Raw genomic sequence first — 20,814 nt, forward strand, 5'->3', positions numbered from 1 at the left:
GACACTTGGAATAATTTTATTACAATATTACTTAAATATGTACAAACTGTGTTTGAGGGCAGGGGAGGTGGAAGGGCAAAGCCAAGAACTCAGATGCCACCACGTTTCTCCTGCAGCGGAAGCTTTCTCCTTTTGGCCCAGAAGCTATTGTCTTTTCAGAGCGAGAGCCAAGGCTGGCTGTGCAGCTGCTGCCCAGACTGATTCACAGATTCTCTGTGTCCTCAGGCAGCTATGTTCCCTTTTCGTGTCTCAGTCTCAGTCTCCTTATCAAAAAGGGGGTTGGGGATGGCGGTGGGTGACGGGCTCTCCTGGAGGCATCAGCCGAATCCAGTAAGCTCAGAGGGGAAAGGTGTAGAGGCAGCCTGGCCAAGGCGCTGCTGCCCCATCGTCGTGTGCTTCGCTGCTGCTGGCGTCGTCGTCGGTCCCTGTAGAAAGTGGGGGAAAGGGGATCTTTCCCTCCCAGCGAGAAACTCCCCAAAGGCCACGGCCCTCCTCCCACCGCCACGATCCCAAGGCCGGGCCCCTGGCCGAAGCGGTCAGGGCTGTTTGCGTCCAAGCTCTCGCCACCCTGCGGGGCGCCCGCACGGCTTCCAGGGCCCCCATCCTGGCCCGGTGGGGCCGGGGCCTAGTCGCGCAGCGCGGCGTACTCCTTGGGCGCCCAGAGTAGGCGCGGCCGGCGGATCTCGGCCCGGCGGCCGATCTCGGGGCTCCAGCAGAACTCGGGCGACAGCACCTTGGCGGGCTTGTGCAGCCAGAAGAACTTGTTGAGGTGGCTCTCGTCGTGCCAGCGCGCCTCCAGGCCGCGCTCGCGGTCCCGCTGCAGGCCCCGCGCGCAGTGCGCCGTCAGGCCGCGCAGCGCCGCCACGCTGCCCCCGAACACCGCCGCGTGGTAGTAGAAGTCGCCGTCGCCTGGCGCCAGCGCGGCGGCGGAGCGCGCGTCGCGCTCGTAGGGCAGCAGCCGCCGCGGCCAGTGGTAGTGCCAGGCGTGCAGCTGCGCCACCGACTCGGCCAGCACTTCGGGCCCGAAGGCGCCGCGGAAGTGCTGGTCCACGTCCATGCAGAGCACGAAGTGCGCCTCGCGGCCCAGCCGCCCGCCCAGCGCTTCGTGCAGCGTGTGCATACGCTGCATGGACACGTCCTGCCAGCGCCGCTCGCGGGCCACGCGCTCCACGCGCAGCCGGCGGCCAGGCGCCAGAGCCACGCGGGGCACGGCGGCCGGGCGCTCGGTGAACACGTAGTACACCACGCGCTGGCCCAGCATGAAGTGCCGCTCAGCTGTCTCCAGGAAGCGGGCCAGGTACTTCTCCAGGTACCTGCCGGACGGGCGGGGCGGGTCAGGCTGAGCGCGGCGCCCACCCAGGATCCGGCTCCCGGCGCCGGCCCCCGCTCCACTCCGCAGTTCTCCAACCGCAGCTTTCCCGGCGGGCACAGATGAGTGCAGACTGCTCGCCTCTGCTGCCCAGAGAGGCCCTGGGTTCCTTCCCTTGAACGTGGGCTCCCACTACCTGCCTGGATCAACAGGGTGTCGCAGCACAGAGGCTGTGCTGGCCCTTTGGTCGACTGGGGGCGTTAGCCCTTGCCTCGTTAGGGCTCCGAGCCTTCGCTTACCAAGTCAGAGCCTTGATGCCGCAGGGACCTGAGGGAGCCCAGCTAGCTGCACAGAAGCCTGCGTGGAGACAGGTGCCCCACCGGTGTTCAGCGGTTGGCCATCCCAGGGGAGGCTCAGACCCTGGGGAGCAGCAAAGAGCCCTTCCTACGGAGCCCTGTGGGAATTCCTGCCCACAGAATCAGGAGCTATAAGAACAGCTGTTTTCAGTCCCTTACATAGATAACCAGGATCGTCCCTGGGTGGGAAAAGAACGAACGGTCCTGCCCTCTTCCTGGGAGTCTGGGACAAGAGGTGCTGTCTTTGACTCCTTCACTTGAGGATCTTGTGGCCCACGGGATTCCCCACCCCTACCTCACATGCACACCTGTTCTACTTCCTGCCTGGACAGCATGGCACCCCTCCCCAGACCTTACCTGCCTACAGCAAAGACAGTCAGACCAATGGTGAGGTTCTGCTGTAGAGCCTTTTGCTGGGCTGCAGCTGGGTCGAAGGTGCCATCCCAAATAATGGGGGCCCCCCAGGAGGTACAGGTCAGAACATCAGGCCGGGCCCTGGCCAGGGCAGTGATTGAGAGATAGGTCCATTAACCCACCCATTGGGTGCACGTTCACTTGTGCGCAAGTGACCCCAGCCCTGGGGACCCACAAATGGTTGTGTCCCAGCCCCTGTCCCTAGAGATCCCTAGCCTAGATTCGATAAGGAGGATCGGGAGATGTGTGACCTGATGGGGCCACCGGAAGGAGTACCCGGTCCCGCTGGGGTGAGGGATGTGAGGGCAGGGCCACTGGGCCAGAGCTCTGGAGGATGTGTGGGCGTTGGCTCCTTACCAGGGATTCAGGAGACCCGTGAAGTTGTCTCTCAGCAGGGCCATTCTGGCAGAAGGGCAGACACCCATGGGGATGAGGGCTTCCAGATGCCTGTGGGGTGGGGGCGGCAGTGAGGGAGGGGCATGACAGCCAGCTCAGGGTCCCTCCACTTTGCTCTTTGCAAGGAGGGAGAGCCCACAAGGCCAAATGTGCAGCCAAGACAGGCACCACCCCCACCCACACCTGGAAGGAGCCGCTTTAACCCTGACCCTGCAGGTTCCCACATTGAGCACTGGGGGAGGGGGATTGTACCTGACTATGGGGAGCCCATACTGGAGCAGCCCTAGGAGGCCCAGCGCAAGGAGGATCAGCCAACAGAAGATTCTCTTCCAGGTCCTGGGTGGTGGGGAAGGGCATTAGCAACTCATTTATATACACGCATACACATGAGAAATTGTTTATGTAATTTTAATGTTCCATGTTTAGTTTTGAATACAGATCTACCCTATTCGCATGGCACAGACATTCAGAGGTACAAAAGAGTATACACAGTGCAGTCTTTCCTGGTCCCAGCCTCTCAGCCGCTCTGCGTGGAGGCAAGCCAGTACCACTCTTCTCTTGGGCCTCCTTCCAGAAGTGGTCTGTGCATGTACGGGCAAATATAAACGTGGTAGCACAGCAGATAGGCTGTTCTGCTTCTCGCACTTTCCACTACCTCCACCGACCATTGTCTTTGAGGCTTTTCCCTCTCAGTATCCGAAGGGCTTCCTGACTCTTTTTTCCCCAGCTTCCCGATATGCCGTTGATTGCATGAAGCCAAGCAGTCTGAGCAAGGCCTCTCACATAGTGCCAGCTTGGTACACTCTGACTGTGTTCTTACTCTTCTTCTTCCGCAGTGGACCCGCACGATGCCCTGGACATCCTCCCAACTCCACTCACTGCCCTACAAATCCTTCTGGAGTCTGGCTCTCCCAGTCTCTTTCAAGAAGCCTGCCTGGTCAGACGCTCCTGCCTCCTGGCCGCCTCTGCTACCCCTCTTTGCTTTTCATCAGCAGGTGTCTCTAGTAGGTAGCTCGGAGAGGCACCTCGCGGTGGCGGTGGTGTGTGCGTGCCTGCATCCACCTGCCCACCATCTCAGCACATGGCCCCTCCTTTTGCTCGATTGGCCAAGCCAGAAACCTGGCTGCTCCCCACCCCTCCCTCTCCCTCACCCTCGTCTGCTGTCAGTCCCCAGCTTGGGTTGACCGGGCCTCCTCGATGCCCTCCCCAAACCTGCGCTCAGCTCCTGCTGTGCCCCCAGCCCCTCCAGCGACTCTGCCTGCACGCCTGTCCCCGGGATTATTGGGACACCAGTTTCTCTGCTCCCAGCAGCTCCCCACACGGCCCCCAAAGCCATTCTGGAAAATGCCCGCCTGCCTTAACAGTGTCCCCATCACACGACCAATCCTCCAAGAAGAAATGCATCCGGGAGGCAAATAAGTGCAGAAATGCTCACCCTCACCAGTAACCAAAGACGTACAAGTTAGAACAGGTTGGCATGTTTTACCTGTAAAATGAGCTTTTTTTTTTTTTTAAGATTTTATTTATTTATTTGAGAGAGAGTGTGTATGAGAGAGAATAAGCATAAGAAGTGGGAGGGTCAGAGAGAGAAGCAGACTCCCTGCCAAGTGGGGAGCCCGCGATATGGGACTCCATCCCAGGACTCCAGGATCATGACCCGAGCCGAAGGCAGTCGCTTAGCCAACTGAGCCAGCCAGGCATCCCTAAAATGAGCTTTTTCGAAAGAAAGAAAAAGAGCAGCACTGCAGGGATACAGTGAGGTAGACACTTTCACGCTGCCCGTGGGGGTGAAGGCTGCTAGGTCTTTTGTGGGGAGCTCCTTAGCTCTGGGAATTGAATCCCCTTTTATCCAATCTCCCCAACTTCTGGGAACCTGTTCAGTAGGGAAAAAGTTGGTGCATGAAGATGTTCATGAGTTTCTGCTTATTCCGGCATTCACTCTATATTTACTAGGCACAAGCTCAGAATCAAGCACTTGCTAGGTCAAAGCTTCTGAGGTGAGCGAGGCACAGATCTCATCTTCAGGGAATGGAGTCAGGAGGATGTGGGTGGTCAGGAAGAGAGGGAAGGGGTCAGATGACAGATGGCAAAGAGATGAACACAGCACAGTAAAGGCTGCAATTAGTATAAATACAAGATGCTCTGAGGGCAAATTGGAGGGTGGCAACTGAGCCTTGAAAAATGGGGAGGAAGTCAGGGAGGCTTCCTGGAAGAGGAGGTGGCCTCTCTCAAGAAGGCAGCAGAGCGGGGAGGGAGGCCTATGAGAAGAAAACGAGCAATGTACAAAAGTGAGAGATGAGAGGAAGCTTGGGGTATGCACCACGCTGCGGGCCATTCTGCAGGGTGCAGTGCAGGGGGGAGTGGGGAGAGTGGAGGCGGGAGGTAAGCCAAGGCCAGATCACACCCCAACTTGCATTCCACGCAAAGGGGTATCATCTTGAGAACCACTGGGAGCCCTGAAAATACTTTCCCCAGGGAGTGGTGCAGTCAGATTTTTATCTGCAGCTGAGCTCTTAAGCCTGGACGCTGGGGATGCGGGAGCAGGGCTGGAGGCCAGAGGGTCGGCTCCAAGCCATTGTCAGCCCTCGGGGCTAATGGCCATGTGAGCCAGGGTGTTGGTTGTGGGGGTGGGTGGAGGAGTCAGTGATGAAGGGCTGTCAAAGTAGTGGGCTGGGCAGGACTTGGTCATGGTTCCAGGGCCTGAGTGTCCCGTGGGGTGGGGAGAGGAGTGAGCCGCGGTGCAGTGGTGGAGGCAGGGGGCCTGGGGCCTGGGCAGCTCCCAGAAATGCAACTGGAAAGAGGGAGGAGGACAGGAACCAAAGGGGCTCAGGGGCAGGGATCCATGGAGGACTGTGTGTTTCTTTTAGGAGAGGCACTTGGACTTGGCTGGATCCCCACGGAGGCCCCACGGAGAAGGCCTTGCATGGGCTGCTGCACAGGCCCCAGCAGTCAGCCCACGGACTGACTAAATCACCCTTTACTGGCAACTCTGTGGTCACATGGAAAAATGCTTACCCAGGAAGCTTCGAGGCCGGGGGGGAGGGGGGAAGCAGGTTCTAAAATTAATGGGCAGCATGATTATAATTTAGCAGGAATTAAAATATGCACCAGAAAATAAGGCTTAAAAAAAGGAAAACTTAAAAGTGTCGAGGCAGTAAGTTACAGTAGGGTTTTGTTTTCTTTTATTTTTCCCTTCCAGTTGTTTGTAATGTGCTTATATTGCTTTTTTAATGAAGGAAAAATACAGAGTTAGCAATTTAGAAAAACAACCACCACAACAAAGCTGTGTTAAGGCTTCCTGCTGTGTGCAAGACCGTCTCTGCCCTCTTAGCCCTGTCCAGGGAAGCCTTCAGAGCCCAGCTCCCTCGCTACCCGACGTGAAGTGCTCTCACCTGACTTGGCTTTCCCACCTCTAGAAATGGAGACTCACAGCGGGCAGACCAAGGACAGTCTTGTAGCTCAAAGCAAATGGATGTCGGCAACCCCAGTGCTGAGCAGCAGGGAACTGGATGTTGAGTTAGGCACATCTATACCACGGAAAGACACGCAAGCCCTAAAAGGATGAGGTGGAGGTATGTGTACTCTCTGGAAAAGAGGTCCTGATATAGTAAATGGAAAAGGGAACAACAGTATATACAGAGGCTGATCCCACTTCTGGGAGGGGAAAGTTCCACACCTGAGTACCCAGGCACTTACAGACGTGCAGATCGGTAGTCTTTTATAAACATGTAGGGAAAGATCGAGATCAGCACTGTCCAGTAGAACAATGTCAAGGTGCCTGGGTGGCTCAGTCAGTTGGGCATCTGCCTTTGACTCAGGTCATGATCTGATCCCAGGTCCTAGGATCAAGCCCTACATTGGGCTCGCTGCTTGGCAGGGGGTCTGCTTCTCCCTCTCCCCCTCTGTGTGCTCTCTTTCTCTCAAATGAATAAATAAAATCTTAAAAGAAAAAAAGGAGAATGTGAGCCACATGTATGAATTGAAATTTTCTAGTAGTCGCATAAAAAAATGTGAAACAGCTGACATGAATTTTAATAACCCAATAAATTTTAATTTAACCCAATATATCCAAAATATCATTTGAATGTATAATCGATACAAAATTGTGAAGATGTTTTATATTCTTGTGTTGCTCTAAGTCTAAATACCAAATTCAGTGTGTTTTTTAGATTTGTAGCACATTTCAGTTGGAATCAGCCACATTTCCGGTGCTTGGGAGCCACACAGCGCTGGTGGCTGCCGTGCAGGATGGCATGATTCCAGAAGACGGACCAGTTAGTGGGGGGCTGAGAGTGAAGGGAGGAGGGAATTTCTACTTAATATACGTCTACCACGTAGAACGTCTGCCACGTTCTACCGTACAATGAGCTGGTGTTCCTTTTGTTGTTGCTAAAGGAGCAATGGGGCCCAAATGGAGTCACTCCTGCTGAGCCCCCCACCAGCAAAACAAACCAATTAGCACCTAACTGCAGTTTCAACTTGTCCCAGAAATATACCTTTAACCAGTCATCTGGAATTCCCTGGTCAGCCCTAGTGAGATTCTCCGCCTTCCCCCAGAGAAAAGTGACCCTGCTTGGATAGTCCACTCTTGGCTAGAAGCTTCCTTTTCCCCATCCCCTCCTGCTATAAAAGATTTCCATTTTGTATAGCTCCTCAGAGTTCTGTTCTGTCTGTCCAGATGAGATGCTGCCTGATTTATGAATCATTAAAGAAAGCCAATTTGAGGGCGCCTGGGTGGCTCAGTGGGTTAAGTCGCTGCCTTCCGCTCAGGTCATGATCTCAGGGTCCTGGGATCGAGTCCCATATCGGGCTCTCTGCTCAGTGGGGAGCCTGCTTCCCTCTCTCTCTCTTTGCCTGCCTCTCTGCCTACTTGTGATCTCTCTCTGTCAAATAAATAAATAAAATCTTAAAAAAAAAAAAAAAGAAAGCCAATTTGATCTTCAAATGTACTCAGCTGAATCTTTTTTTTTTTTTTTTTAACAGATTGGGTGGCACCGACAGGATCAAAGGAGACTTCTGGTGGCTTTGGGGACAATGAGAAACACAGACATGGTACCCGTGAGCCTTTTGAATTCTCTTTCTCCGTGTTTCTGAGGGAGGGCCTCAGGTAAATTCCCCTTGGTTCTGAGCTCCACCATCTTTCCTAACATCAAACTCCTGATCTCATTGGCTTTCTGGTCTGGGGCTGGTCAGCTTTGAGCGAGCACAGGGTTCCACCCAGAACCCAAGCCCCACGTCCTCGGTTTAGTCTGCAGTCCCCCCCGCCCCCAACTTGATTGGAACTCCCAGCACTTTGGTTCTGTCCCCAGATTCCGCACTGGGGCCCGCTGGTGGTAGCTGCTGGTCCCCGATCTTTTGGGCTTGTGATTCAGGCCTTCCCCCAGTGCCCACTTTCATGCCGGGAATCGCTGGTGGCGCACACGAGGCCTTCTGTCCACCACTGCGGATGACTGCTGGCGTCCACAGTCCCACTTCTGTGGTCACTTGGTTTCTGTTAACACTTATGTAAGATAGAGGCTGTCGCTAGTGGGAGTCGCAGAAGCCAGAAAGCTCCAAAAATTGGTGGGCATGGGTCGAGCATTTAAAAACTGTTACAGCACTTGCCACCTAACCTCAAAACTCATGTGTGAGGTTAGGTTGAGTTACTAGGTCTCCTGCCAGCCTTAAGAAAATTTCTGTGCAATGAGGAACAGTGTAAAACATCTCGAAATACCCAGTCCAGCAGCACGTCCCTTTCAAGTATTAGTTTGGTTCTGAGAGACTCCAAGGCTTTGTTATTATGAGACAAGAATAATGATAATGGGATCCTTAAATTCTAGAGTCAAGTGTGCCATCTTCCAGCACACTGACTCATTTCATGTCTAAGAACTACAATACTAAAAGATTGATATCTATGAAGTGGCACAATTTTACTGAAGCAGCCTAGAACTACAGTTGCCATTATGGAGAACATTCCATGTAGACAAGATCACTCATGTAAGAAGTGCACTTAAAGGCAAGGGTTCCCATGGCTCCCAAGGGCACCTGTGAGGGTCAGTTGGTTAAGCGGCCCACTCTTGATTGCTACTCAGTTCATGATCTCGGGGTTGCGGGATTAAGCCCCATGTTGGGCAACATGCTCAGCTTGTCTGCTTAAGGTTCATTCTCTCTCTCCTCCCCACTACCCACTCTTGCTCTTTCTCAAATAAATCTGAAAAAAAAAGTGGGGTGGGGGGAGGTTTCCCAAATCAAACCAACTGAATGAGATAGATACCTATTTTATTTTATTTTTTTAAAAGATTTTGTTTAGGGCGCCTGAGTGGCTCAGTGGGTTAAGCCTCTGCCTTCGGCTCAGGTCATGATCTCAGGGTCCTGGGATCGAGTCCCACATCGGGCTCTCTGCTCAGCAGGGAGCCTGCTTCCTCCTCTCTCTCTCTCTGCCTGCCTCTCTGCGTACTTGTGATCTCTGTCAAATAAATAAATAAAATCTTAAAAAAAAAAAGATTTTGTTTATTTTTTTGACAGAGATCACAAGTAGGCAGTGAGGCAGGCAAAGATAGGGAAGCAGGCTCCCCGATGAGCAGAGAGCCCGATGTGGGGCTTCATCCCAGGACCCTGAGATCATGACCTGAGCCAAAGGCAGAGGCTTTAACCCACTGAGTCATACAGGGATGACTGGGATACCTATTTTAACTGGTATACAGAAGCTTCTCGAAGGCTTCAAGATCCCAGGATAGCTTCATTAAAAAAAATTTTTTTTCATTGCAAAAGGCCAATGAAAATTTAGATACAAGATCATAAAAGTCTACTAAGCCATTTGTCTTCTAGCTGTAAGGGCTGCAAGGCCAGAGACTTAAAAGGGCACCTGGGTCTCCCACACTGTACCTTCCAGGGGCCCATCATTAAAACACTGGCTCAGGGACTGATGTCGCCGTTGTCATCAGTGGAGGAGCTGGAAGAGACATTGTCCTCAAAGGCCCTGTGCAAAATTTCCAACATCAACCTGAATGTCCTTTATCTACCCCCAAAGGTGGGCCCCCTTACTGGCCCCTCCCGGACTTCACAGGTCTCCAAGGGATTCTCCCATACTTCTACCAGCAATTCCTTTAAACAGGAAAGGGGCAACTAAAGTTAAAACTAATTTTAACAACTGGCCAAATTCTGGTCGATGCTGGAACGACACCCTCTACTTTAAACCTCACTTGCGGGGTACAGGGGTGGCTCAGTTGGTTAAGCATGCAACTCTTGATCTCAGCTCAGGTCTTGACCTCAGGGTTGTTGAGTTCAAGCCCCGTGTTGGGCTCCACACTGAGCATGAAGCCTACTTCAAAAAACAAACCTCACTCGAGGGGCCTGCAAGTGGGACCCTGGGAAAGACTGGAAGAAGGCAGCTAAAGATGAGAATATTCTTCTTCTTTTTTTTTTTTTTTTTTAAAGATTTTATTTATTTATTTGTCAGAGAGACATCACAAGCAGGCAGAGAGAGAGGAGGAAGCAGGCTCCCTGCTGAGCAGAGTCCGATGCGGGGCTCGATCCCAGGACTCTGAGATCATGACCTGAGCCAAAAGGCAGCGGCTTAACCCACTGAGCCACCCAGGCGCCACCAAGATGAGAATATTCTTACTAGAGCCAGCTCTCCTGGATCTCTTAGTACCTGGTAGAAAGAAAAAAGTAAGTTTTCACATTGTTCCTTCCTTTCTAAATCCAGGCCACTGGTTATTTATCTCTGGGAATGGCTCTAGATCTTGTGAAGATAATAACTTTTGTACCCTTGTTGAGGATACTTCTTGGGTTCCTGCGGTTGTTGTGTGTGGGGCTTGATCCCAGGACCCTGGGATCATGACCTGAGCCACTGGCAAATGCTTAACTGACTGAGCCACCCAGGTGCCCCAATATTTGAAAGGATTTAGTAGTCTGTGGTCATAAATTTGGCCAAATTGGAAGCTGATATTCAGAGCCAGATGACTTTTTTTTTTAAAGATCTCCTTCCTTAAGCTAATGTACTGGGGGGGAAAGAAAATCTTTCCAGCATAGGTGGATGGTCATGTCAGTCCTTGGATGTCTTCCAGGCTACAACTCAATTCTCTGAGGAGTTAGAAGTAGCGGCCCTGGGGCGCCTGGGTGGCTCAGTAGGTTAAAGCTGCTGCCTTCCGCTCAGGTCATGATCCCAGGGTCCTGGGATGAAGCCCCGCATCGCATCGGGCTCTCTGCTCAGCAGGGAGCCTTCTTCCCTCTCTCTCTCTCTGCCTGCCCCTCTGCCTACTTGTGATCTCTGTCTGTCAAATAAATAAATAAAATCTTAAAAACAAAAAACAAAAATCAAGTAGCTATCCTTAGCCCACAAATCTTTCCAAGACCAGAAATTGCAGCTCCAGAAACAAGTCAAAGTCTACCCATTCTAGGGAGGGGCCTGACTTGCTTAGTTGGTAGAGCATGGGACTTGATCTCCAGGTCCCAAGTTCAAGTCCCAAACTGGGCAAAATAAAACGGGCACCTGGCTGGCTCAGTTGGGAGAGCACGTGACTCTTGATCTCTGGGGAGTGAGCCCCACATTGGGTGCAGCAATTATTTAAAAAAATCAAATCAAATCAAAACGCACCTTTTAACAATTAATCTCGCTCCTATTTGTCTCAGAAGGCCTATGAGTGCTGTAAAAATTCTGGCTTTAGAGAACTCGTGTCCTTCCAGGAGCAGTTTGCTTTCTCTCCCTGTGCCTTTGAGATGTAAATGCTCTACCTGATCCTCACCTGGGACTGTCTTCCGGTTTAGGCCATCTCCTTGAAATGCAAACCGCAGGAAGTACCCTTGACCCTGAACAGGGAGTTAGGGGCCCTGACTGGCCTGGCTGTAAAAATCTACATATAATTTTTGACTCTCCCCAAACTTAACTACTAATAGCCTACTAGTGACCAGAAGCCTTACTAATAGATAATATAAACAGTTAACACATATTTTATATGTTGTATGTATTATATATTGTATTCTTACAATAAAGTAAGTATTAGAGAAAAGAAAATGTTATTTAAAAAATCGTAAGAGGATATATTTACAGTATTGTACCGTGCTTACTGAAAAAAAAATCCATCCATTGTAAGTGGACCCTTATGGTTCAAAGCCATGTTGTTCAAGGATCAACTGTAATTCTTTTTTTTTTTTTTTTTAAGATTTTATTTATTTATTTGACAGACAGAGATCACAAGTAGGCAGAGAAGCAGGCAGAGAGAGAGGAGGAAGCAGGCTCCCTGCTGAGCAGAGAGCCCGATGCGGGGCTCGATGCGGGGCTCGATGCGGGGCTCCATCCCAGGACCCTGGGATCATGACCTGAGCTGAAGGCAGAGGCTTTAACCCACTGAGCCACCCAGGCGCCCCCAACTGTAATTCTTAACAGAAGTGGGGAGAAAAGGAGGAAAGAGGTCTGTAAAACATAGAAACTGCTATGGACATTCCCTTGCCCCAAATCTAGTCCACAGCTTCTATTAGATTACTTGTCAAGGACAAATCCTAATCTTAAGTGTCTTCTCCATGAAGACGAATAAAAAGCTGCAGCCATCTGAGCAGGTAAGCTTAACTTGTTCCAACTCTTCCCTTATAACCTAGTGAGTTTTACATTACCATACTGGTTTCTTGGCTAAAATTTTATTTTTTTAAAATTTTTTATTTTTTTGAGCAAGGGAGAGAGAATCTTGAGTGACTCCATGCCCAGCATGGAGCCCAACCCAGGGCTCTATCTCATGACCCTGAGATTGTGACCTGAGCTGAAATCAAGGGTTGGGCACCTAGCCGACTGAGCCACCCAGGTGCCCCTTGTGGCTAAAATTAAAAAAAAAAAAAAAGAAAAAGCTATAAGGTCTCTGCATCCGTCTATATGATCAAAGTGTTTAGATAGGTGTATTTTCTATTACAAACCATACCGACCACATTGATTTGTACAAGAGCTCGACTTAACTGGCTTTAAAAAAAAGTAAGCACTTACATGAAGTAAGTATTCCTGAAATTCTCAAAAATATAATAGAAAATAACCCAAATACTTTTCAGCTTCATGTGATCTGGGAACATATTCAGTATTAAAGCTAGTTTAAGTTTGGTTTAATTAAGTACGTCTTTAGAGTTATCAGCATTAAATACCAAACAGACACACAACTTTTATTCTGCTTGGGTTTCACTAATAAGCTTATATCTCGGTTACAAAAATTTGTCAGACTGAAAAAAAACTTAGGATGATAACCAACTTTGATGTCTGTAATGATGTTTTTGTGGGTAATCTGTTAGACTCAATTATTTAAACAGATATAAATGGGACAAGAATTTCTAGGTGAACTTTTCAGCAAATAGTTTCCCCCCCAATTTTTTTTTTTTTTTTTTAGATTTTATTATTTATTTGTCAGAGAGAGAGAGCGTGCACAAGCAGGGGGAACAGCAGAGGAAGAAGCGGGCTTCCTGCACAGCAAGGACCCTGATGCAGGGCTTGATCCCAGGTCTCTGGGATCATGACCTGAGCCAAAGGTAGATACTTAACTGACTGAGTCACCCAGGCTTCCCAGTCTCCACAATCTTTTGACTCCTCAACATTTTAAAGTTTTGCTAAGGTACGTGATGAGTTCAATCAAACTCACTGAATATCTAGACCATCTCAAAACAAAATAACATGTGCTACATTGGAAAATTTACTATGAAGAACATAATACTTTTAGGAATATGAAACATATTCATAAGATTGCCAGTAACAGCCCATTCACAATTGTTTAAAGCTACAAGAAATAATACAGTTCTCTGTACGAAACGAAAGCAGCATGTGCATTTTCGGGAAGAAAAGGTATAAGGAGTGGAAATGCATTTTTGTTGAGGGAAAAGAAAGTAATTTTGTCCTACAAGTAAGGCTGGTTATTTGGAATGGGAAAAACAGGACGAGATCTGACTGTAAAAAACAAGGTGGCAGATGGTGTGTACAAAAGGAATCTTGGGAAAAGGATTTTATGTGTGGTCAAGATAGCTAAGATTGGAATGGATATGCATTTTAAAAAATGAATTAATGAATGTTAATCCCCAAAGTGCACAGGTACAAAATGAAAATTGGTTTCCTCTCTGTTAAAAGGATGGAGTTTTCTAAGCCTATAGGTCTGCCGCTGATAAGAGATTGTACAGGGTTTCCTTTACCTTCAAGTGATCTGCCTGGAAATGAAAGATTTTGTCCTCTCAAAATAATTTCCCGTGTCTCATATCAGATCTCTGGTTACTTAAGAAAACCCAGACTTCTCTGTTAGGAAAGCTTGGGGCTTGTTTTTGTTTTAGGACTCCTTAACTCTCAGTAAATCTCTGCAGACCCTGTAATCGTCATTATGGGTAAGCAGATAACCAAATTATGCTTCACAACGACCTATGATCTTATTTGATCAAGTTTTTAAAAACTTCTTTATATCTTCGGGGGTGCCTGGGTGGCTCGGTTGGTTAAATGTCTGATTGTTTCGGCTCAGGTCATGACCTCAGGGTCCCGGAGACTGAGCCCCACATCAGGCTCTGCGCTCAGCGTGGAGTCTGCTTACAAACCTCTCTCCCCCTGCTTCTCCCCCTCTAAAAAAAAACCACCAAAAAGCCCCCCAAACCCTTTGATATCTTCTACAAATTCTGGGTCCCCCTTCCCCCTTAATATAATTCTAAAAGAAGTCTTTTTTTAAAAGATTTTATTTATTTATTTGACAGACAGAGATCACAAGTAGGCAGAGAGGCAGGCAGAGAGAGAGAAAGGGAAGCAGGCTTCCAGTTGAGCAGAGAGCCCGATGTGGGGCTTAATCCCAGGACCTTGGGATCATCCTGAACCGAAGGCAGAGGCTTAACCCACTGAGCCACCCTGGCGGCCCTGTCCACAGCCATTTTTAAGTCTTTTGTCATTTACAGATGGTTCAGTTTTACTGTGATGCTTTTGCAAACATGTTTCAGCTTTGAGGAGATTCAGTATAGATTTCTAATAACTTTAAGACCATAAAACTGAAATGGGTAAAAAAATTTCAGAACTAATAGGAAAACTGGATTCAAACAGAATATGTATTAATGACATGGGACAGAATAACCAAGGAGTATGATTATTTTTTATGACTTTTTATCTGAAACATTGCTGGTTCCTTAATATTTTGTTTTTCCATATTTAAGGAAACCTTTTCTCTTCAACTGTATGATTTGCAGCAATTCAGTAAAGTATACTTTTGTAGACAAAGATGAAACATGTACTTTTTTCTCCTACCTGATCCCCTCCCGAATTCAGAAACTCTTGAGTGTTCTTTTCATGGCTCTATAGTTAGTTATTTGCCTAAATTCTATGAGAATCTGTTCTCGTAATAAGACACAATTGGAAGCACTAGTTATATTACCAAGGTTTTGACTGATAGGAATTCACCTGAACTATAGGCATATCAGGTAGAATTTAATGGTGAGTCTTTGGCTTGGCTTCCTGCCTGAGAGACTTTAAAAAGTTCAATCTGAGATCCCTTATGAAAAATTTCAGCAGTTGTTGGGCATCTGCCTTCAGCTCAAGTCATGATCGCAGGGTCCTGGGATGGAGGCCCCCGTGGGGCTCCCTGCTCAGCAGGAAGCCTGCTTCTCTCTCTCCCACTCCCCCTTGCTTGAGTTCCCTCTCTCAGTGTCTGTCTCTCTGTCAAATAAATAAGTAAAATCTTTAAAAAAAAAAAGAAAGAAAAATTTCGGCAAAGCAGTCTTAAGACGGGCTTGAATGGTCAACCACTATTCTTACTGCACCTACAATCAGGTCAACTTAATGCAAACAGATTAGTTTAACTGTGATTATATTTGGCAAATAGGGGTAATGGTAGAGGGAAAAATTGTGTTTGCTCTTTGTAGATCTTGGATTCTGAACCTGTTTATTGTCTTTGACATCTTGTTAAATGCCTGTAAACAGAATTAGGTCCTCAGTTCTTCTACTTTCTTCAAATATATGACTATGACTTTCCAAATGAATGTTTCCAAGTTTCTCCTGCCCTTCTGACTTGGGAGTTACCGCGCCCAGAGATGGCCCTGAATCTCCTTGGAAGGGATTATACCAGGTCCTCCTCACTACCCCGATGGCAGCCAAACTTCAGGGACTTGAATCTTGGGTACACAGCTCACAGCTAAAGAAGGCTCCACCTGGCCGCTGGGTCTGCACAGATGCTGGGGACCCTCCAAATCACATGGACAAGGAAAAGTAGCCTACATCCAGGCAGACTGCTCCCACCCGAGGCACCAGATCAAGACTCCCTACTTTCAGGACAAAACCCTTACTTCTTTTCTTTCCCTCCTTTATTCTAGCATTGGTCTGGAAAGATAACACTTTCATCTGTATCTCCTGGGCCATTGCGAAAGGGAGGTAACCTTTCAGACTTCTGGATTTGTCTTTAAAAACCCTGGTCTGGCCATGAAGGCAGAATCCATTCACAATGCCACCTTCATGGAAGTGGACTGTGCTCCCACAGGGTCTGTCTTTGTGGCAGCTTTCATCCCCTTTGGGCCTTTGAATGCCTACAGGGGCAAGCACCCTCTCTAAGGCCCTTCACAGTTAGCTAACTGTGCCCCTAACTGTCACAAGCAAACCCAGACACCCCATTGGTCAGCTCCCCTACATTTACATCATTAAGTTAGAAAGGACCTACCGGGCGGCTTTTGTGATTCAGGATTTCCTTCCTTTGGCAGGTCCCTAACTCCCTGGTTTAGGAGTGAATACAAATGAGGCTGTGATCAGGTCATTCTCCTTAACTCTTGAAAGTGTGGCAAAAATCCAGGGCTGGAGCACTAGCTGCACAGTGAAAATCCTTAGACTCTCTGGCCAGAGTTGTTTTCGTTTCTAAGTTTTTATTCATTTATTTGCCAGAGAGTGAGAAAGAATAGAGCAAGAGAGGAAGCATGGGGGGTGGCGGGGGCAGAGACAGAGGCAGAAGCAGATTCTCCGCTGAGCAAGGAACCCGATGTGGGGCTCCACCCCAGGACCCTGGGATCATGACCTGAGCCCAAGGCAGAGATGCTCTATCAACTGAGCCACCCAGGCGCCCCTTGGGAGCTGTTTCTGATAATAGGGCAGCCTTTGATGAACTTTGAGCTGAACACAGAGTCAGGGCTGTGCCCAGCACCTCCCGCTGCCCTGGGATGAACACTTCTGGGGAAGCCAAAACTGACTTCTGGAAGGGCGCCAAGCGAGCCATTTGGCTTACAAAGGTAACCCCTTGTGGCTCAGATGGTTAAGCCTCTGCCTTTGCTCGGGTCATGATCACAGGGCCCCACATCGGGCTCTCTGTTCAGCAGGGAGCCTGCTTCCCACCCCCCTCTCAGCCTGCTTCTCTGCCTACTTGTGGTCTCTCTCTGTCAAATAAATTAATAAAATCTTAAAAAAAAAAAAAAAAAAAGGTAAACCCTTCCTTGGGGTCTTACTTTACCTTACTTGATTTTGATGGATTTGGGTCTTGGGGCCTATGCCTCCTGCGCGTTCTCTAGACGAGAGAAGTGTCCCGCAGATGATAATCACAGTAGTAATCCTGGGGCACTGTCCTCTCTCAGAAGCTTTACAGGCACGTTCGAAGGCCTGACCCCCAAGCAAATGATCTCCCTGAGACCGGGGCATTAAGAATGTTGTGAACGTCTAACTTAAACAGTGTGAGCCTGACGTCATGACCTGCGAGTTCACACAGAGCAACAGCAAGCGGCGGGAGAGCTTCGCAGGGACGGTTGGGAAGGGCACCCACGCCTTACGGTTTCATCTCCATTAAACCAAGAATCCGATCAAAAGGAGGGAACTGTTGTAAAAGAAACAGCGGGCCCCAAATGGAGCCACAGACACTCAGCCCCCGTCAGCCAACCAACATTCAGGATCTAACGTAACTTCAGTTCCAATTTCTCACAGGAATCTATCTTTTAACCAGTCAGTCTGGAATTACCTGGTCAGCCCTAGCGAGGTCATCTGCCTGACAGACCCCGAGCCTTCCCCCAGAGGAAAGTGACCCTGCTGGAAATAGTCCATTCTTTGCTAGAAGCTCCCCCCCCCATCCCCTCCTGCCTATAAAAGCCTTCCATTTTGTAAGGCTCCTCAGAGCTCCTTTCTGTCTGCTGAGATGAGATGCTGCCCAGTTCATGAATCATTAAAGAAAGCCAATTGGATCTTCAAATTTCCTCAGTGGAATTTTTTTTTTTTAATGTTGTCTAACGGAAGAAATGAATGTCTGTTTCTTCACACTCATCTCTTGTCCGGCTTCACCACCTCGTGTTCTAGTCACCCTGAGGGCTGCCTCTCCTTCTCTGGCTCACTTCACCTCCGGCGTTCCTACAACCCCCTCCTCATGTTCCATAATTTGCTCAAAGAACAGGTCACATGTCTCAGGGGGGCACTTTACTCGCATTTCCTGGTTTATTTATGAATAACCTGATGAAGGGCTACATAGAAGGACGTCCAGAATGGTCTAGAGCTTGGGAGCGTCTGTCCCCTCACAGCTGGAAGACGCCACCCTTGGAGCATTTGGACCCCTTCATGAACCCGGAAACTTTCTAAACACTGCTGTTCAGGGCTTTTTATGACCCAGTGTTCAGCCCCACCTTCCCTCCCTTCAAGGTTAGGGTGAGGCCGAAAGTTCCAAGCCTCTAATGCCTGGGTCTCTCTGGCGACTGGGCCCATCCTGAGGCTATGGAGGGGCCTACCTTAAGTCACCTTATTAGCATAAACTCAGCTGTGACGTGGTGACATGGCTTATTAGGAAGAGCAAAACACGTTCCAGTCACTCAGGAAATGCCAGGGTTGAAAGACTCCCTTCTGGGCTGGGAGCACAGGGAAAAGACCGAAAGTCGTCTTAAACCACACCCTTGATCAGAGTTCCCTCCCGGACCTGGCGAGGGGCCGGATCACTGTTGGGACTGTTCTGGGCATCATGGGTCCAGTGACAGAGGACACTTGGGGGGACTCGTACCACATGCTCTTTCCACCTGGGTGTCTCCCAGGGCGCCTCAGATTTAATGGCCAAAAGGGAACTCTCGATTTTCCTCAGAACCCTGCTCTCCATTCACATCTCCTCCATCTTGGTCAATGACATCATGACGTCCTGTGTTCTCTGTGACTGGTCCCAGTTACCTGAGTGTCAGGGCCCCTTCCCCTCCCCTCACAGCTGTCAGTTACCGAGTCCTCCGGCTTCTGCCTCCTTGCCAGAGCCACAAGCTCTCTTGTCCCCACCCCACAGAGCCATTCCCGCCTCACTGCTTCTCATTGGGATTCCTGTGTCTGACTTGCCTTTGTGTCTTCCCCACCTCTGTGGTGTTTGCTCTTATTTTCCTACCAATCACCACAAAGTTCCAGAGGATACTTCCCAACACCCACCTTCCTTGTGACGCCTTCCTCAATGCCCCCACCAACACCTGCCACCAGGTGCCTCTCAGACCCAGGCAGACCTCTCCTCCAGCACATGCCCAGCCAGACTCTGTACCTCTGCCCCACCAGCCTGTGCGCGCCTCTTTTCTTGGACTTCATATTCTCGGTGCCAGACCTGAGAGCCTGCCTGGTGGCTGGTGGTAGTGATGACTGTTTAGCAAAGGAATAAAGCAACGAATGGTTTTCTCATTCTCTTTCCCAGCTTTCTTAAGATTCCCAGTCTTTCTTAAGACTGTGTGCTTCTGTGTTAAGTCTACACTCTTTACAAATAATCCCGGACATTGTTTAGGAGGCAGACCTTCTGTCTGCTGAGTGTTTTCTGTCCCTATCTCATGGGGGTCTTCTCCCAGGCCCTTGAAGGAGATGCTGTTGACTGTCTCCACCTTATGAGGAAACTGAGGCTCAGAAGCGTTCAAGTACTTGCTCAGGCTTACCCAGCTGGTTAAGCCGCAGAGCTGAGGTTTGAACCGAGGTCTGATTCCAAAGCCAGAACATAGCATCTGGGGCTCCTTAAGACCAGGCCCCGCTCAGCCCTGAGGCTTATCTCCCAGGGGTCTCTGGCTGTGTTGTTATCCCCCCAAGGCACCTCACCTTCCCGCTGGTGTCCCCTGCAGAAAACTTTCTCTCCCCTCCCGTGCTCACACCTCACCGGGCTGCTGGAGGGAGGGTGGCAGTACTACCCCCAGAACAGACCCCCAGAGGGCAAAGTCAGCTACTGGGACAGGAAAAGACTGGAATCAACCTCTCTCGGCCCCCAGGTGTCTTGAACTTTTAGCCAGCCCATTCCCAACCTGGGTGGGGAAAGCTGATGCTTATCTTGGGCGCTGGGCCTCGGCCAGGGCAGCCAGGTGGAGCGGGCCCCAACTGGCGCGGGTGAGGGCTCAGAGGGTGCCCGGATCTAGGCCTGTGGTAGGCACCTGCCAGCTCCCACTGCCCCCTCCCAGGCCCCGGCTCAGCAGCCCTTAGTCCATAGGGGCCTCTGCCTGTCCCATACTCCCACACACCTTGCTCAGCTGTTTTCAGAGGCACCTTCACCACCTTCACCCCACCTTTCCCACCTGCACAAGGTGGTCCCTCAAGCCTGCCCTGTGCTCTGCCCTCTACAGCCTCCTGGCTTTCAAGAAGGGGCTGAAGATCAACCATTAGTTCTTAAGTGGGAACAAGTTTCAATCGTGGACGGTCAGTCCCAATAGGACCAGAGAGAGCTCTTGGCTATGGTGAGGGCCACAGCCCTAGGTCTTCCTCCTTTCGCTCACCAAGGGGGCTCGGAGTTAGGGAAAGCAAGAGGAGCTACCCAGCTCTCCTGACAAGATCCACGAGATCTCTCATGATGCAGTGTCGTCCCCCACCCCGCACCCTGCCTCATTGACTGTCTCGACCCCTTGAACTCCTCTTTCAGAGTCCCCTTCTCCCAGGAGCACCATGGCTCAGCTGGTACTCAGCAGGCCGGCCTTTGTGCCTCTTCCTTCACTGTTCTGGCCACCAGGCTGGGCTCCTCTCAGGTCTGCTGTCCTGCCCCATCTTCCCCCACACACGGGCAGTGTCTCCAACTCACCTGAGTCTCTCCCTGAGAGCCATGTTCGAGAAGCTGGGAAGACAGCTGGCCCAGAAGAACTCTCCAGCTCGGAGCCAGGGTAGAAATGACCAGTTCCTGGTGACTGGGACAAAGCAGCTCCAAGCCAGCTGTCAGAAACCACACCCACAGGAGCGGGCAGAGAGAACTGCCTGGAGAGGGACTCCCTTGGGGGGGGCGGTGCCTGCTGGAGGAAGCTGGCCCCAGGATGGGGTGGGGGCCTGGAGCCCCTTTGGCGCCAATCACCTGGAAGAAGGTGGATCTGAGTAAGGCCAGCGCTGGTTGGCCCGAGGTTCTGAGCTAATTTGTATTGACTTCTCTTACCTGCCCGAGGGTCCCTGTTGTGGCGGGTCAGTGTCTTGGAGCCCTGGGAAAGGTCTGTGGGTCGGGCTCTGGTATT

At 50.1% G+C, this 20,814-nt stretch overlaps 1 protein-coding gene across 2 annotated transcripts; it reads right to left on the reverse strand.

The window, feature by feature from the left end:
• A3GALT2 (alpha 1,3-galactosyltransferase 2) lies at positions 1 to 20,575 on the reverse strand. Of its 2 annotated transcripts, XM_059377177.1 has the most exons (5): positions 20,397 to 20,575; positions 2,728 to 2,811; positions 2,437 to 2,526; positions 2,023 to 2,160; positions 1 to 1,313 (listed from the first exon to the last, which is right to left on the reverse strand). In XM_059377177.1, exons 1-5 carry the CDS (start codon positions 20,417 to 20,419, stop codon positions 626 to 628), a joined length of 1,023 nt encoding a protein of 340 aa, XP_059233160.1. In that variant the 5' UTR covers positions 20,420 to 20,575; the 3' UTR covers positions 1 to 625. The 2 variants fall into 2 exon arrangements, with proteins under 2 accessions (XP_059233160.1, XP_059233161.1); XM_059377178.1 differs by lacking the exon at positions 2,023 to 2,160.
• Between the last annotated feature and the right edge of the window lie 239 nt (positions 20,576 to 20,814).

Source organism: Mustela nigripes, chromosome 14 (assembly GCF_022355385.1).
Source record: "Mustela nigripes isolate SB6536 chromosome 14, MUSNIG.SB6536, whole genome shotgun sequence".
Lineage (NCBI taxonomy): Eukaryota > Metazoa > Chordata > Mammalia > Carnivora > Mustelidae > Mustela > Mustela nigripes.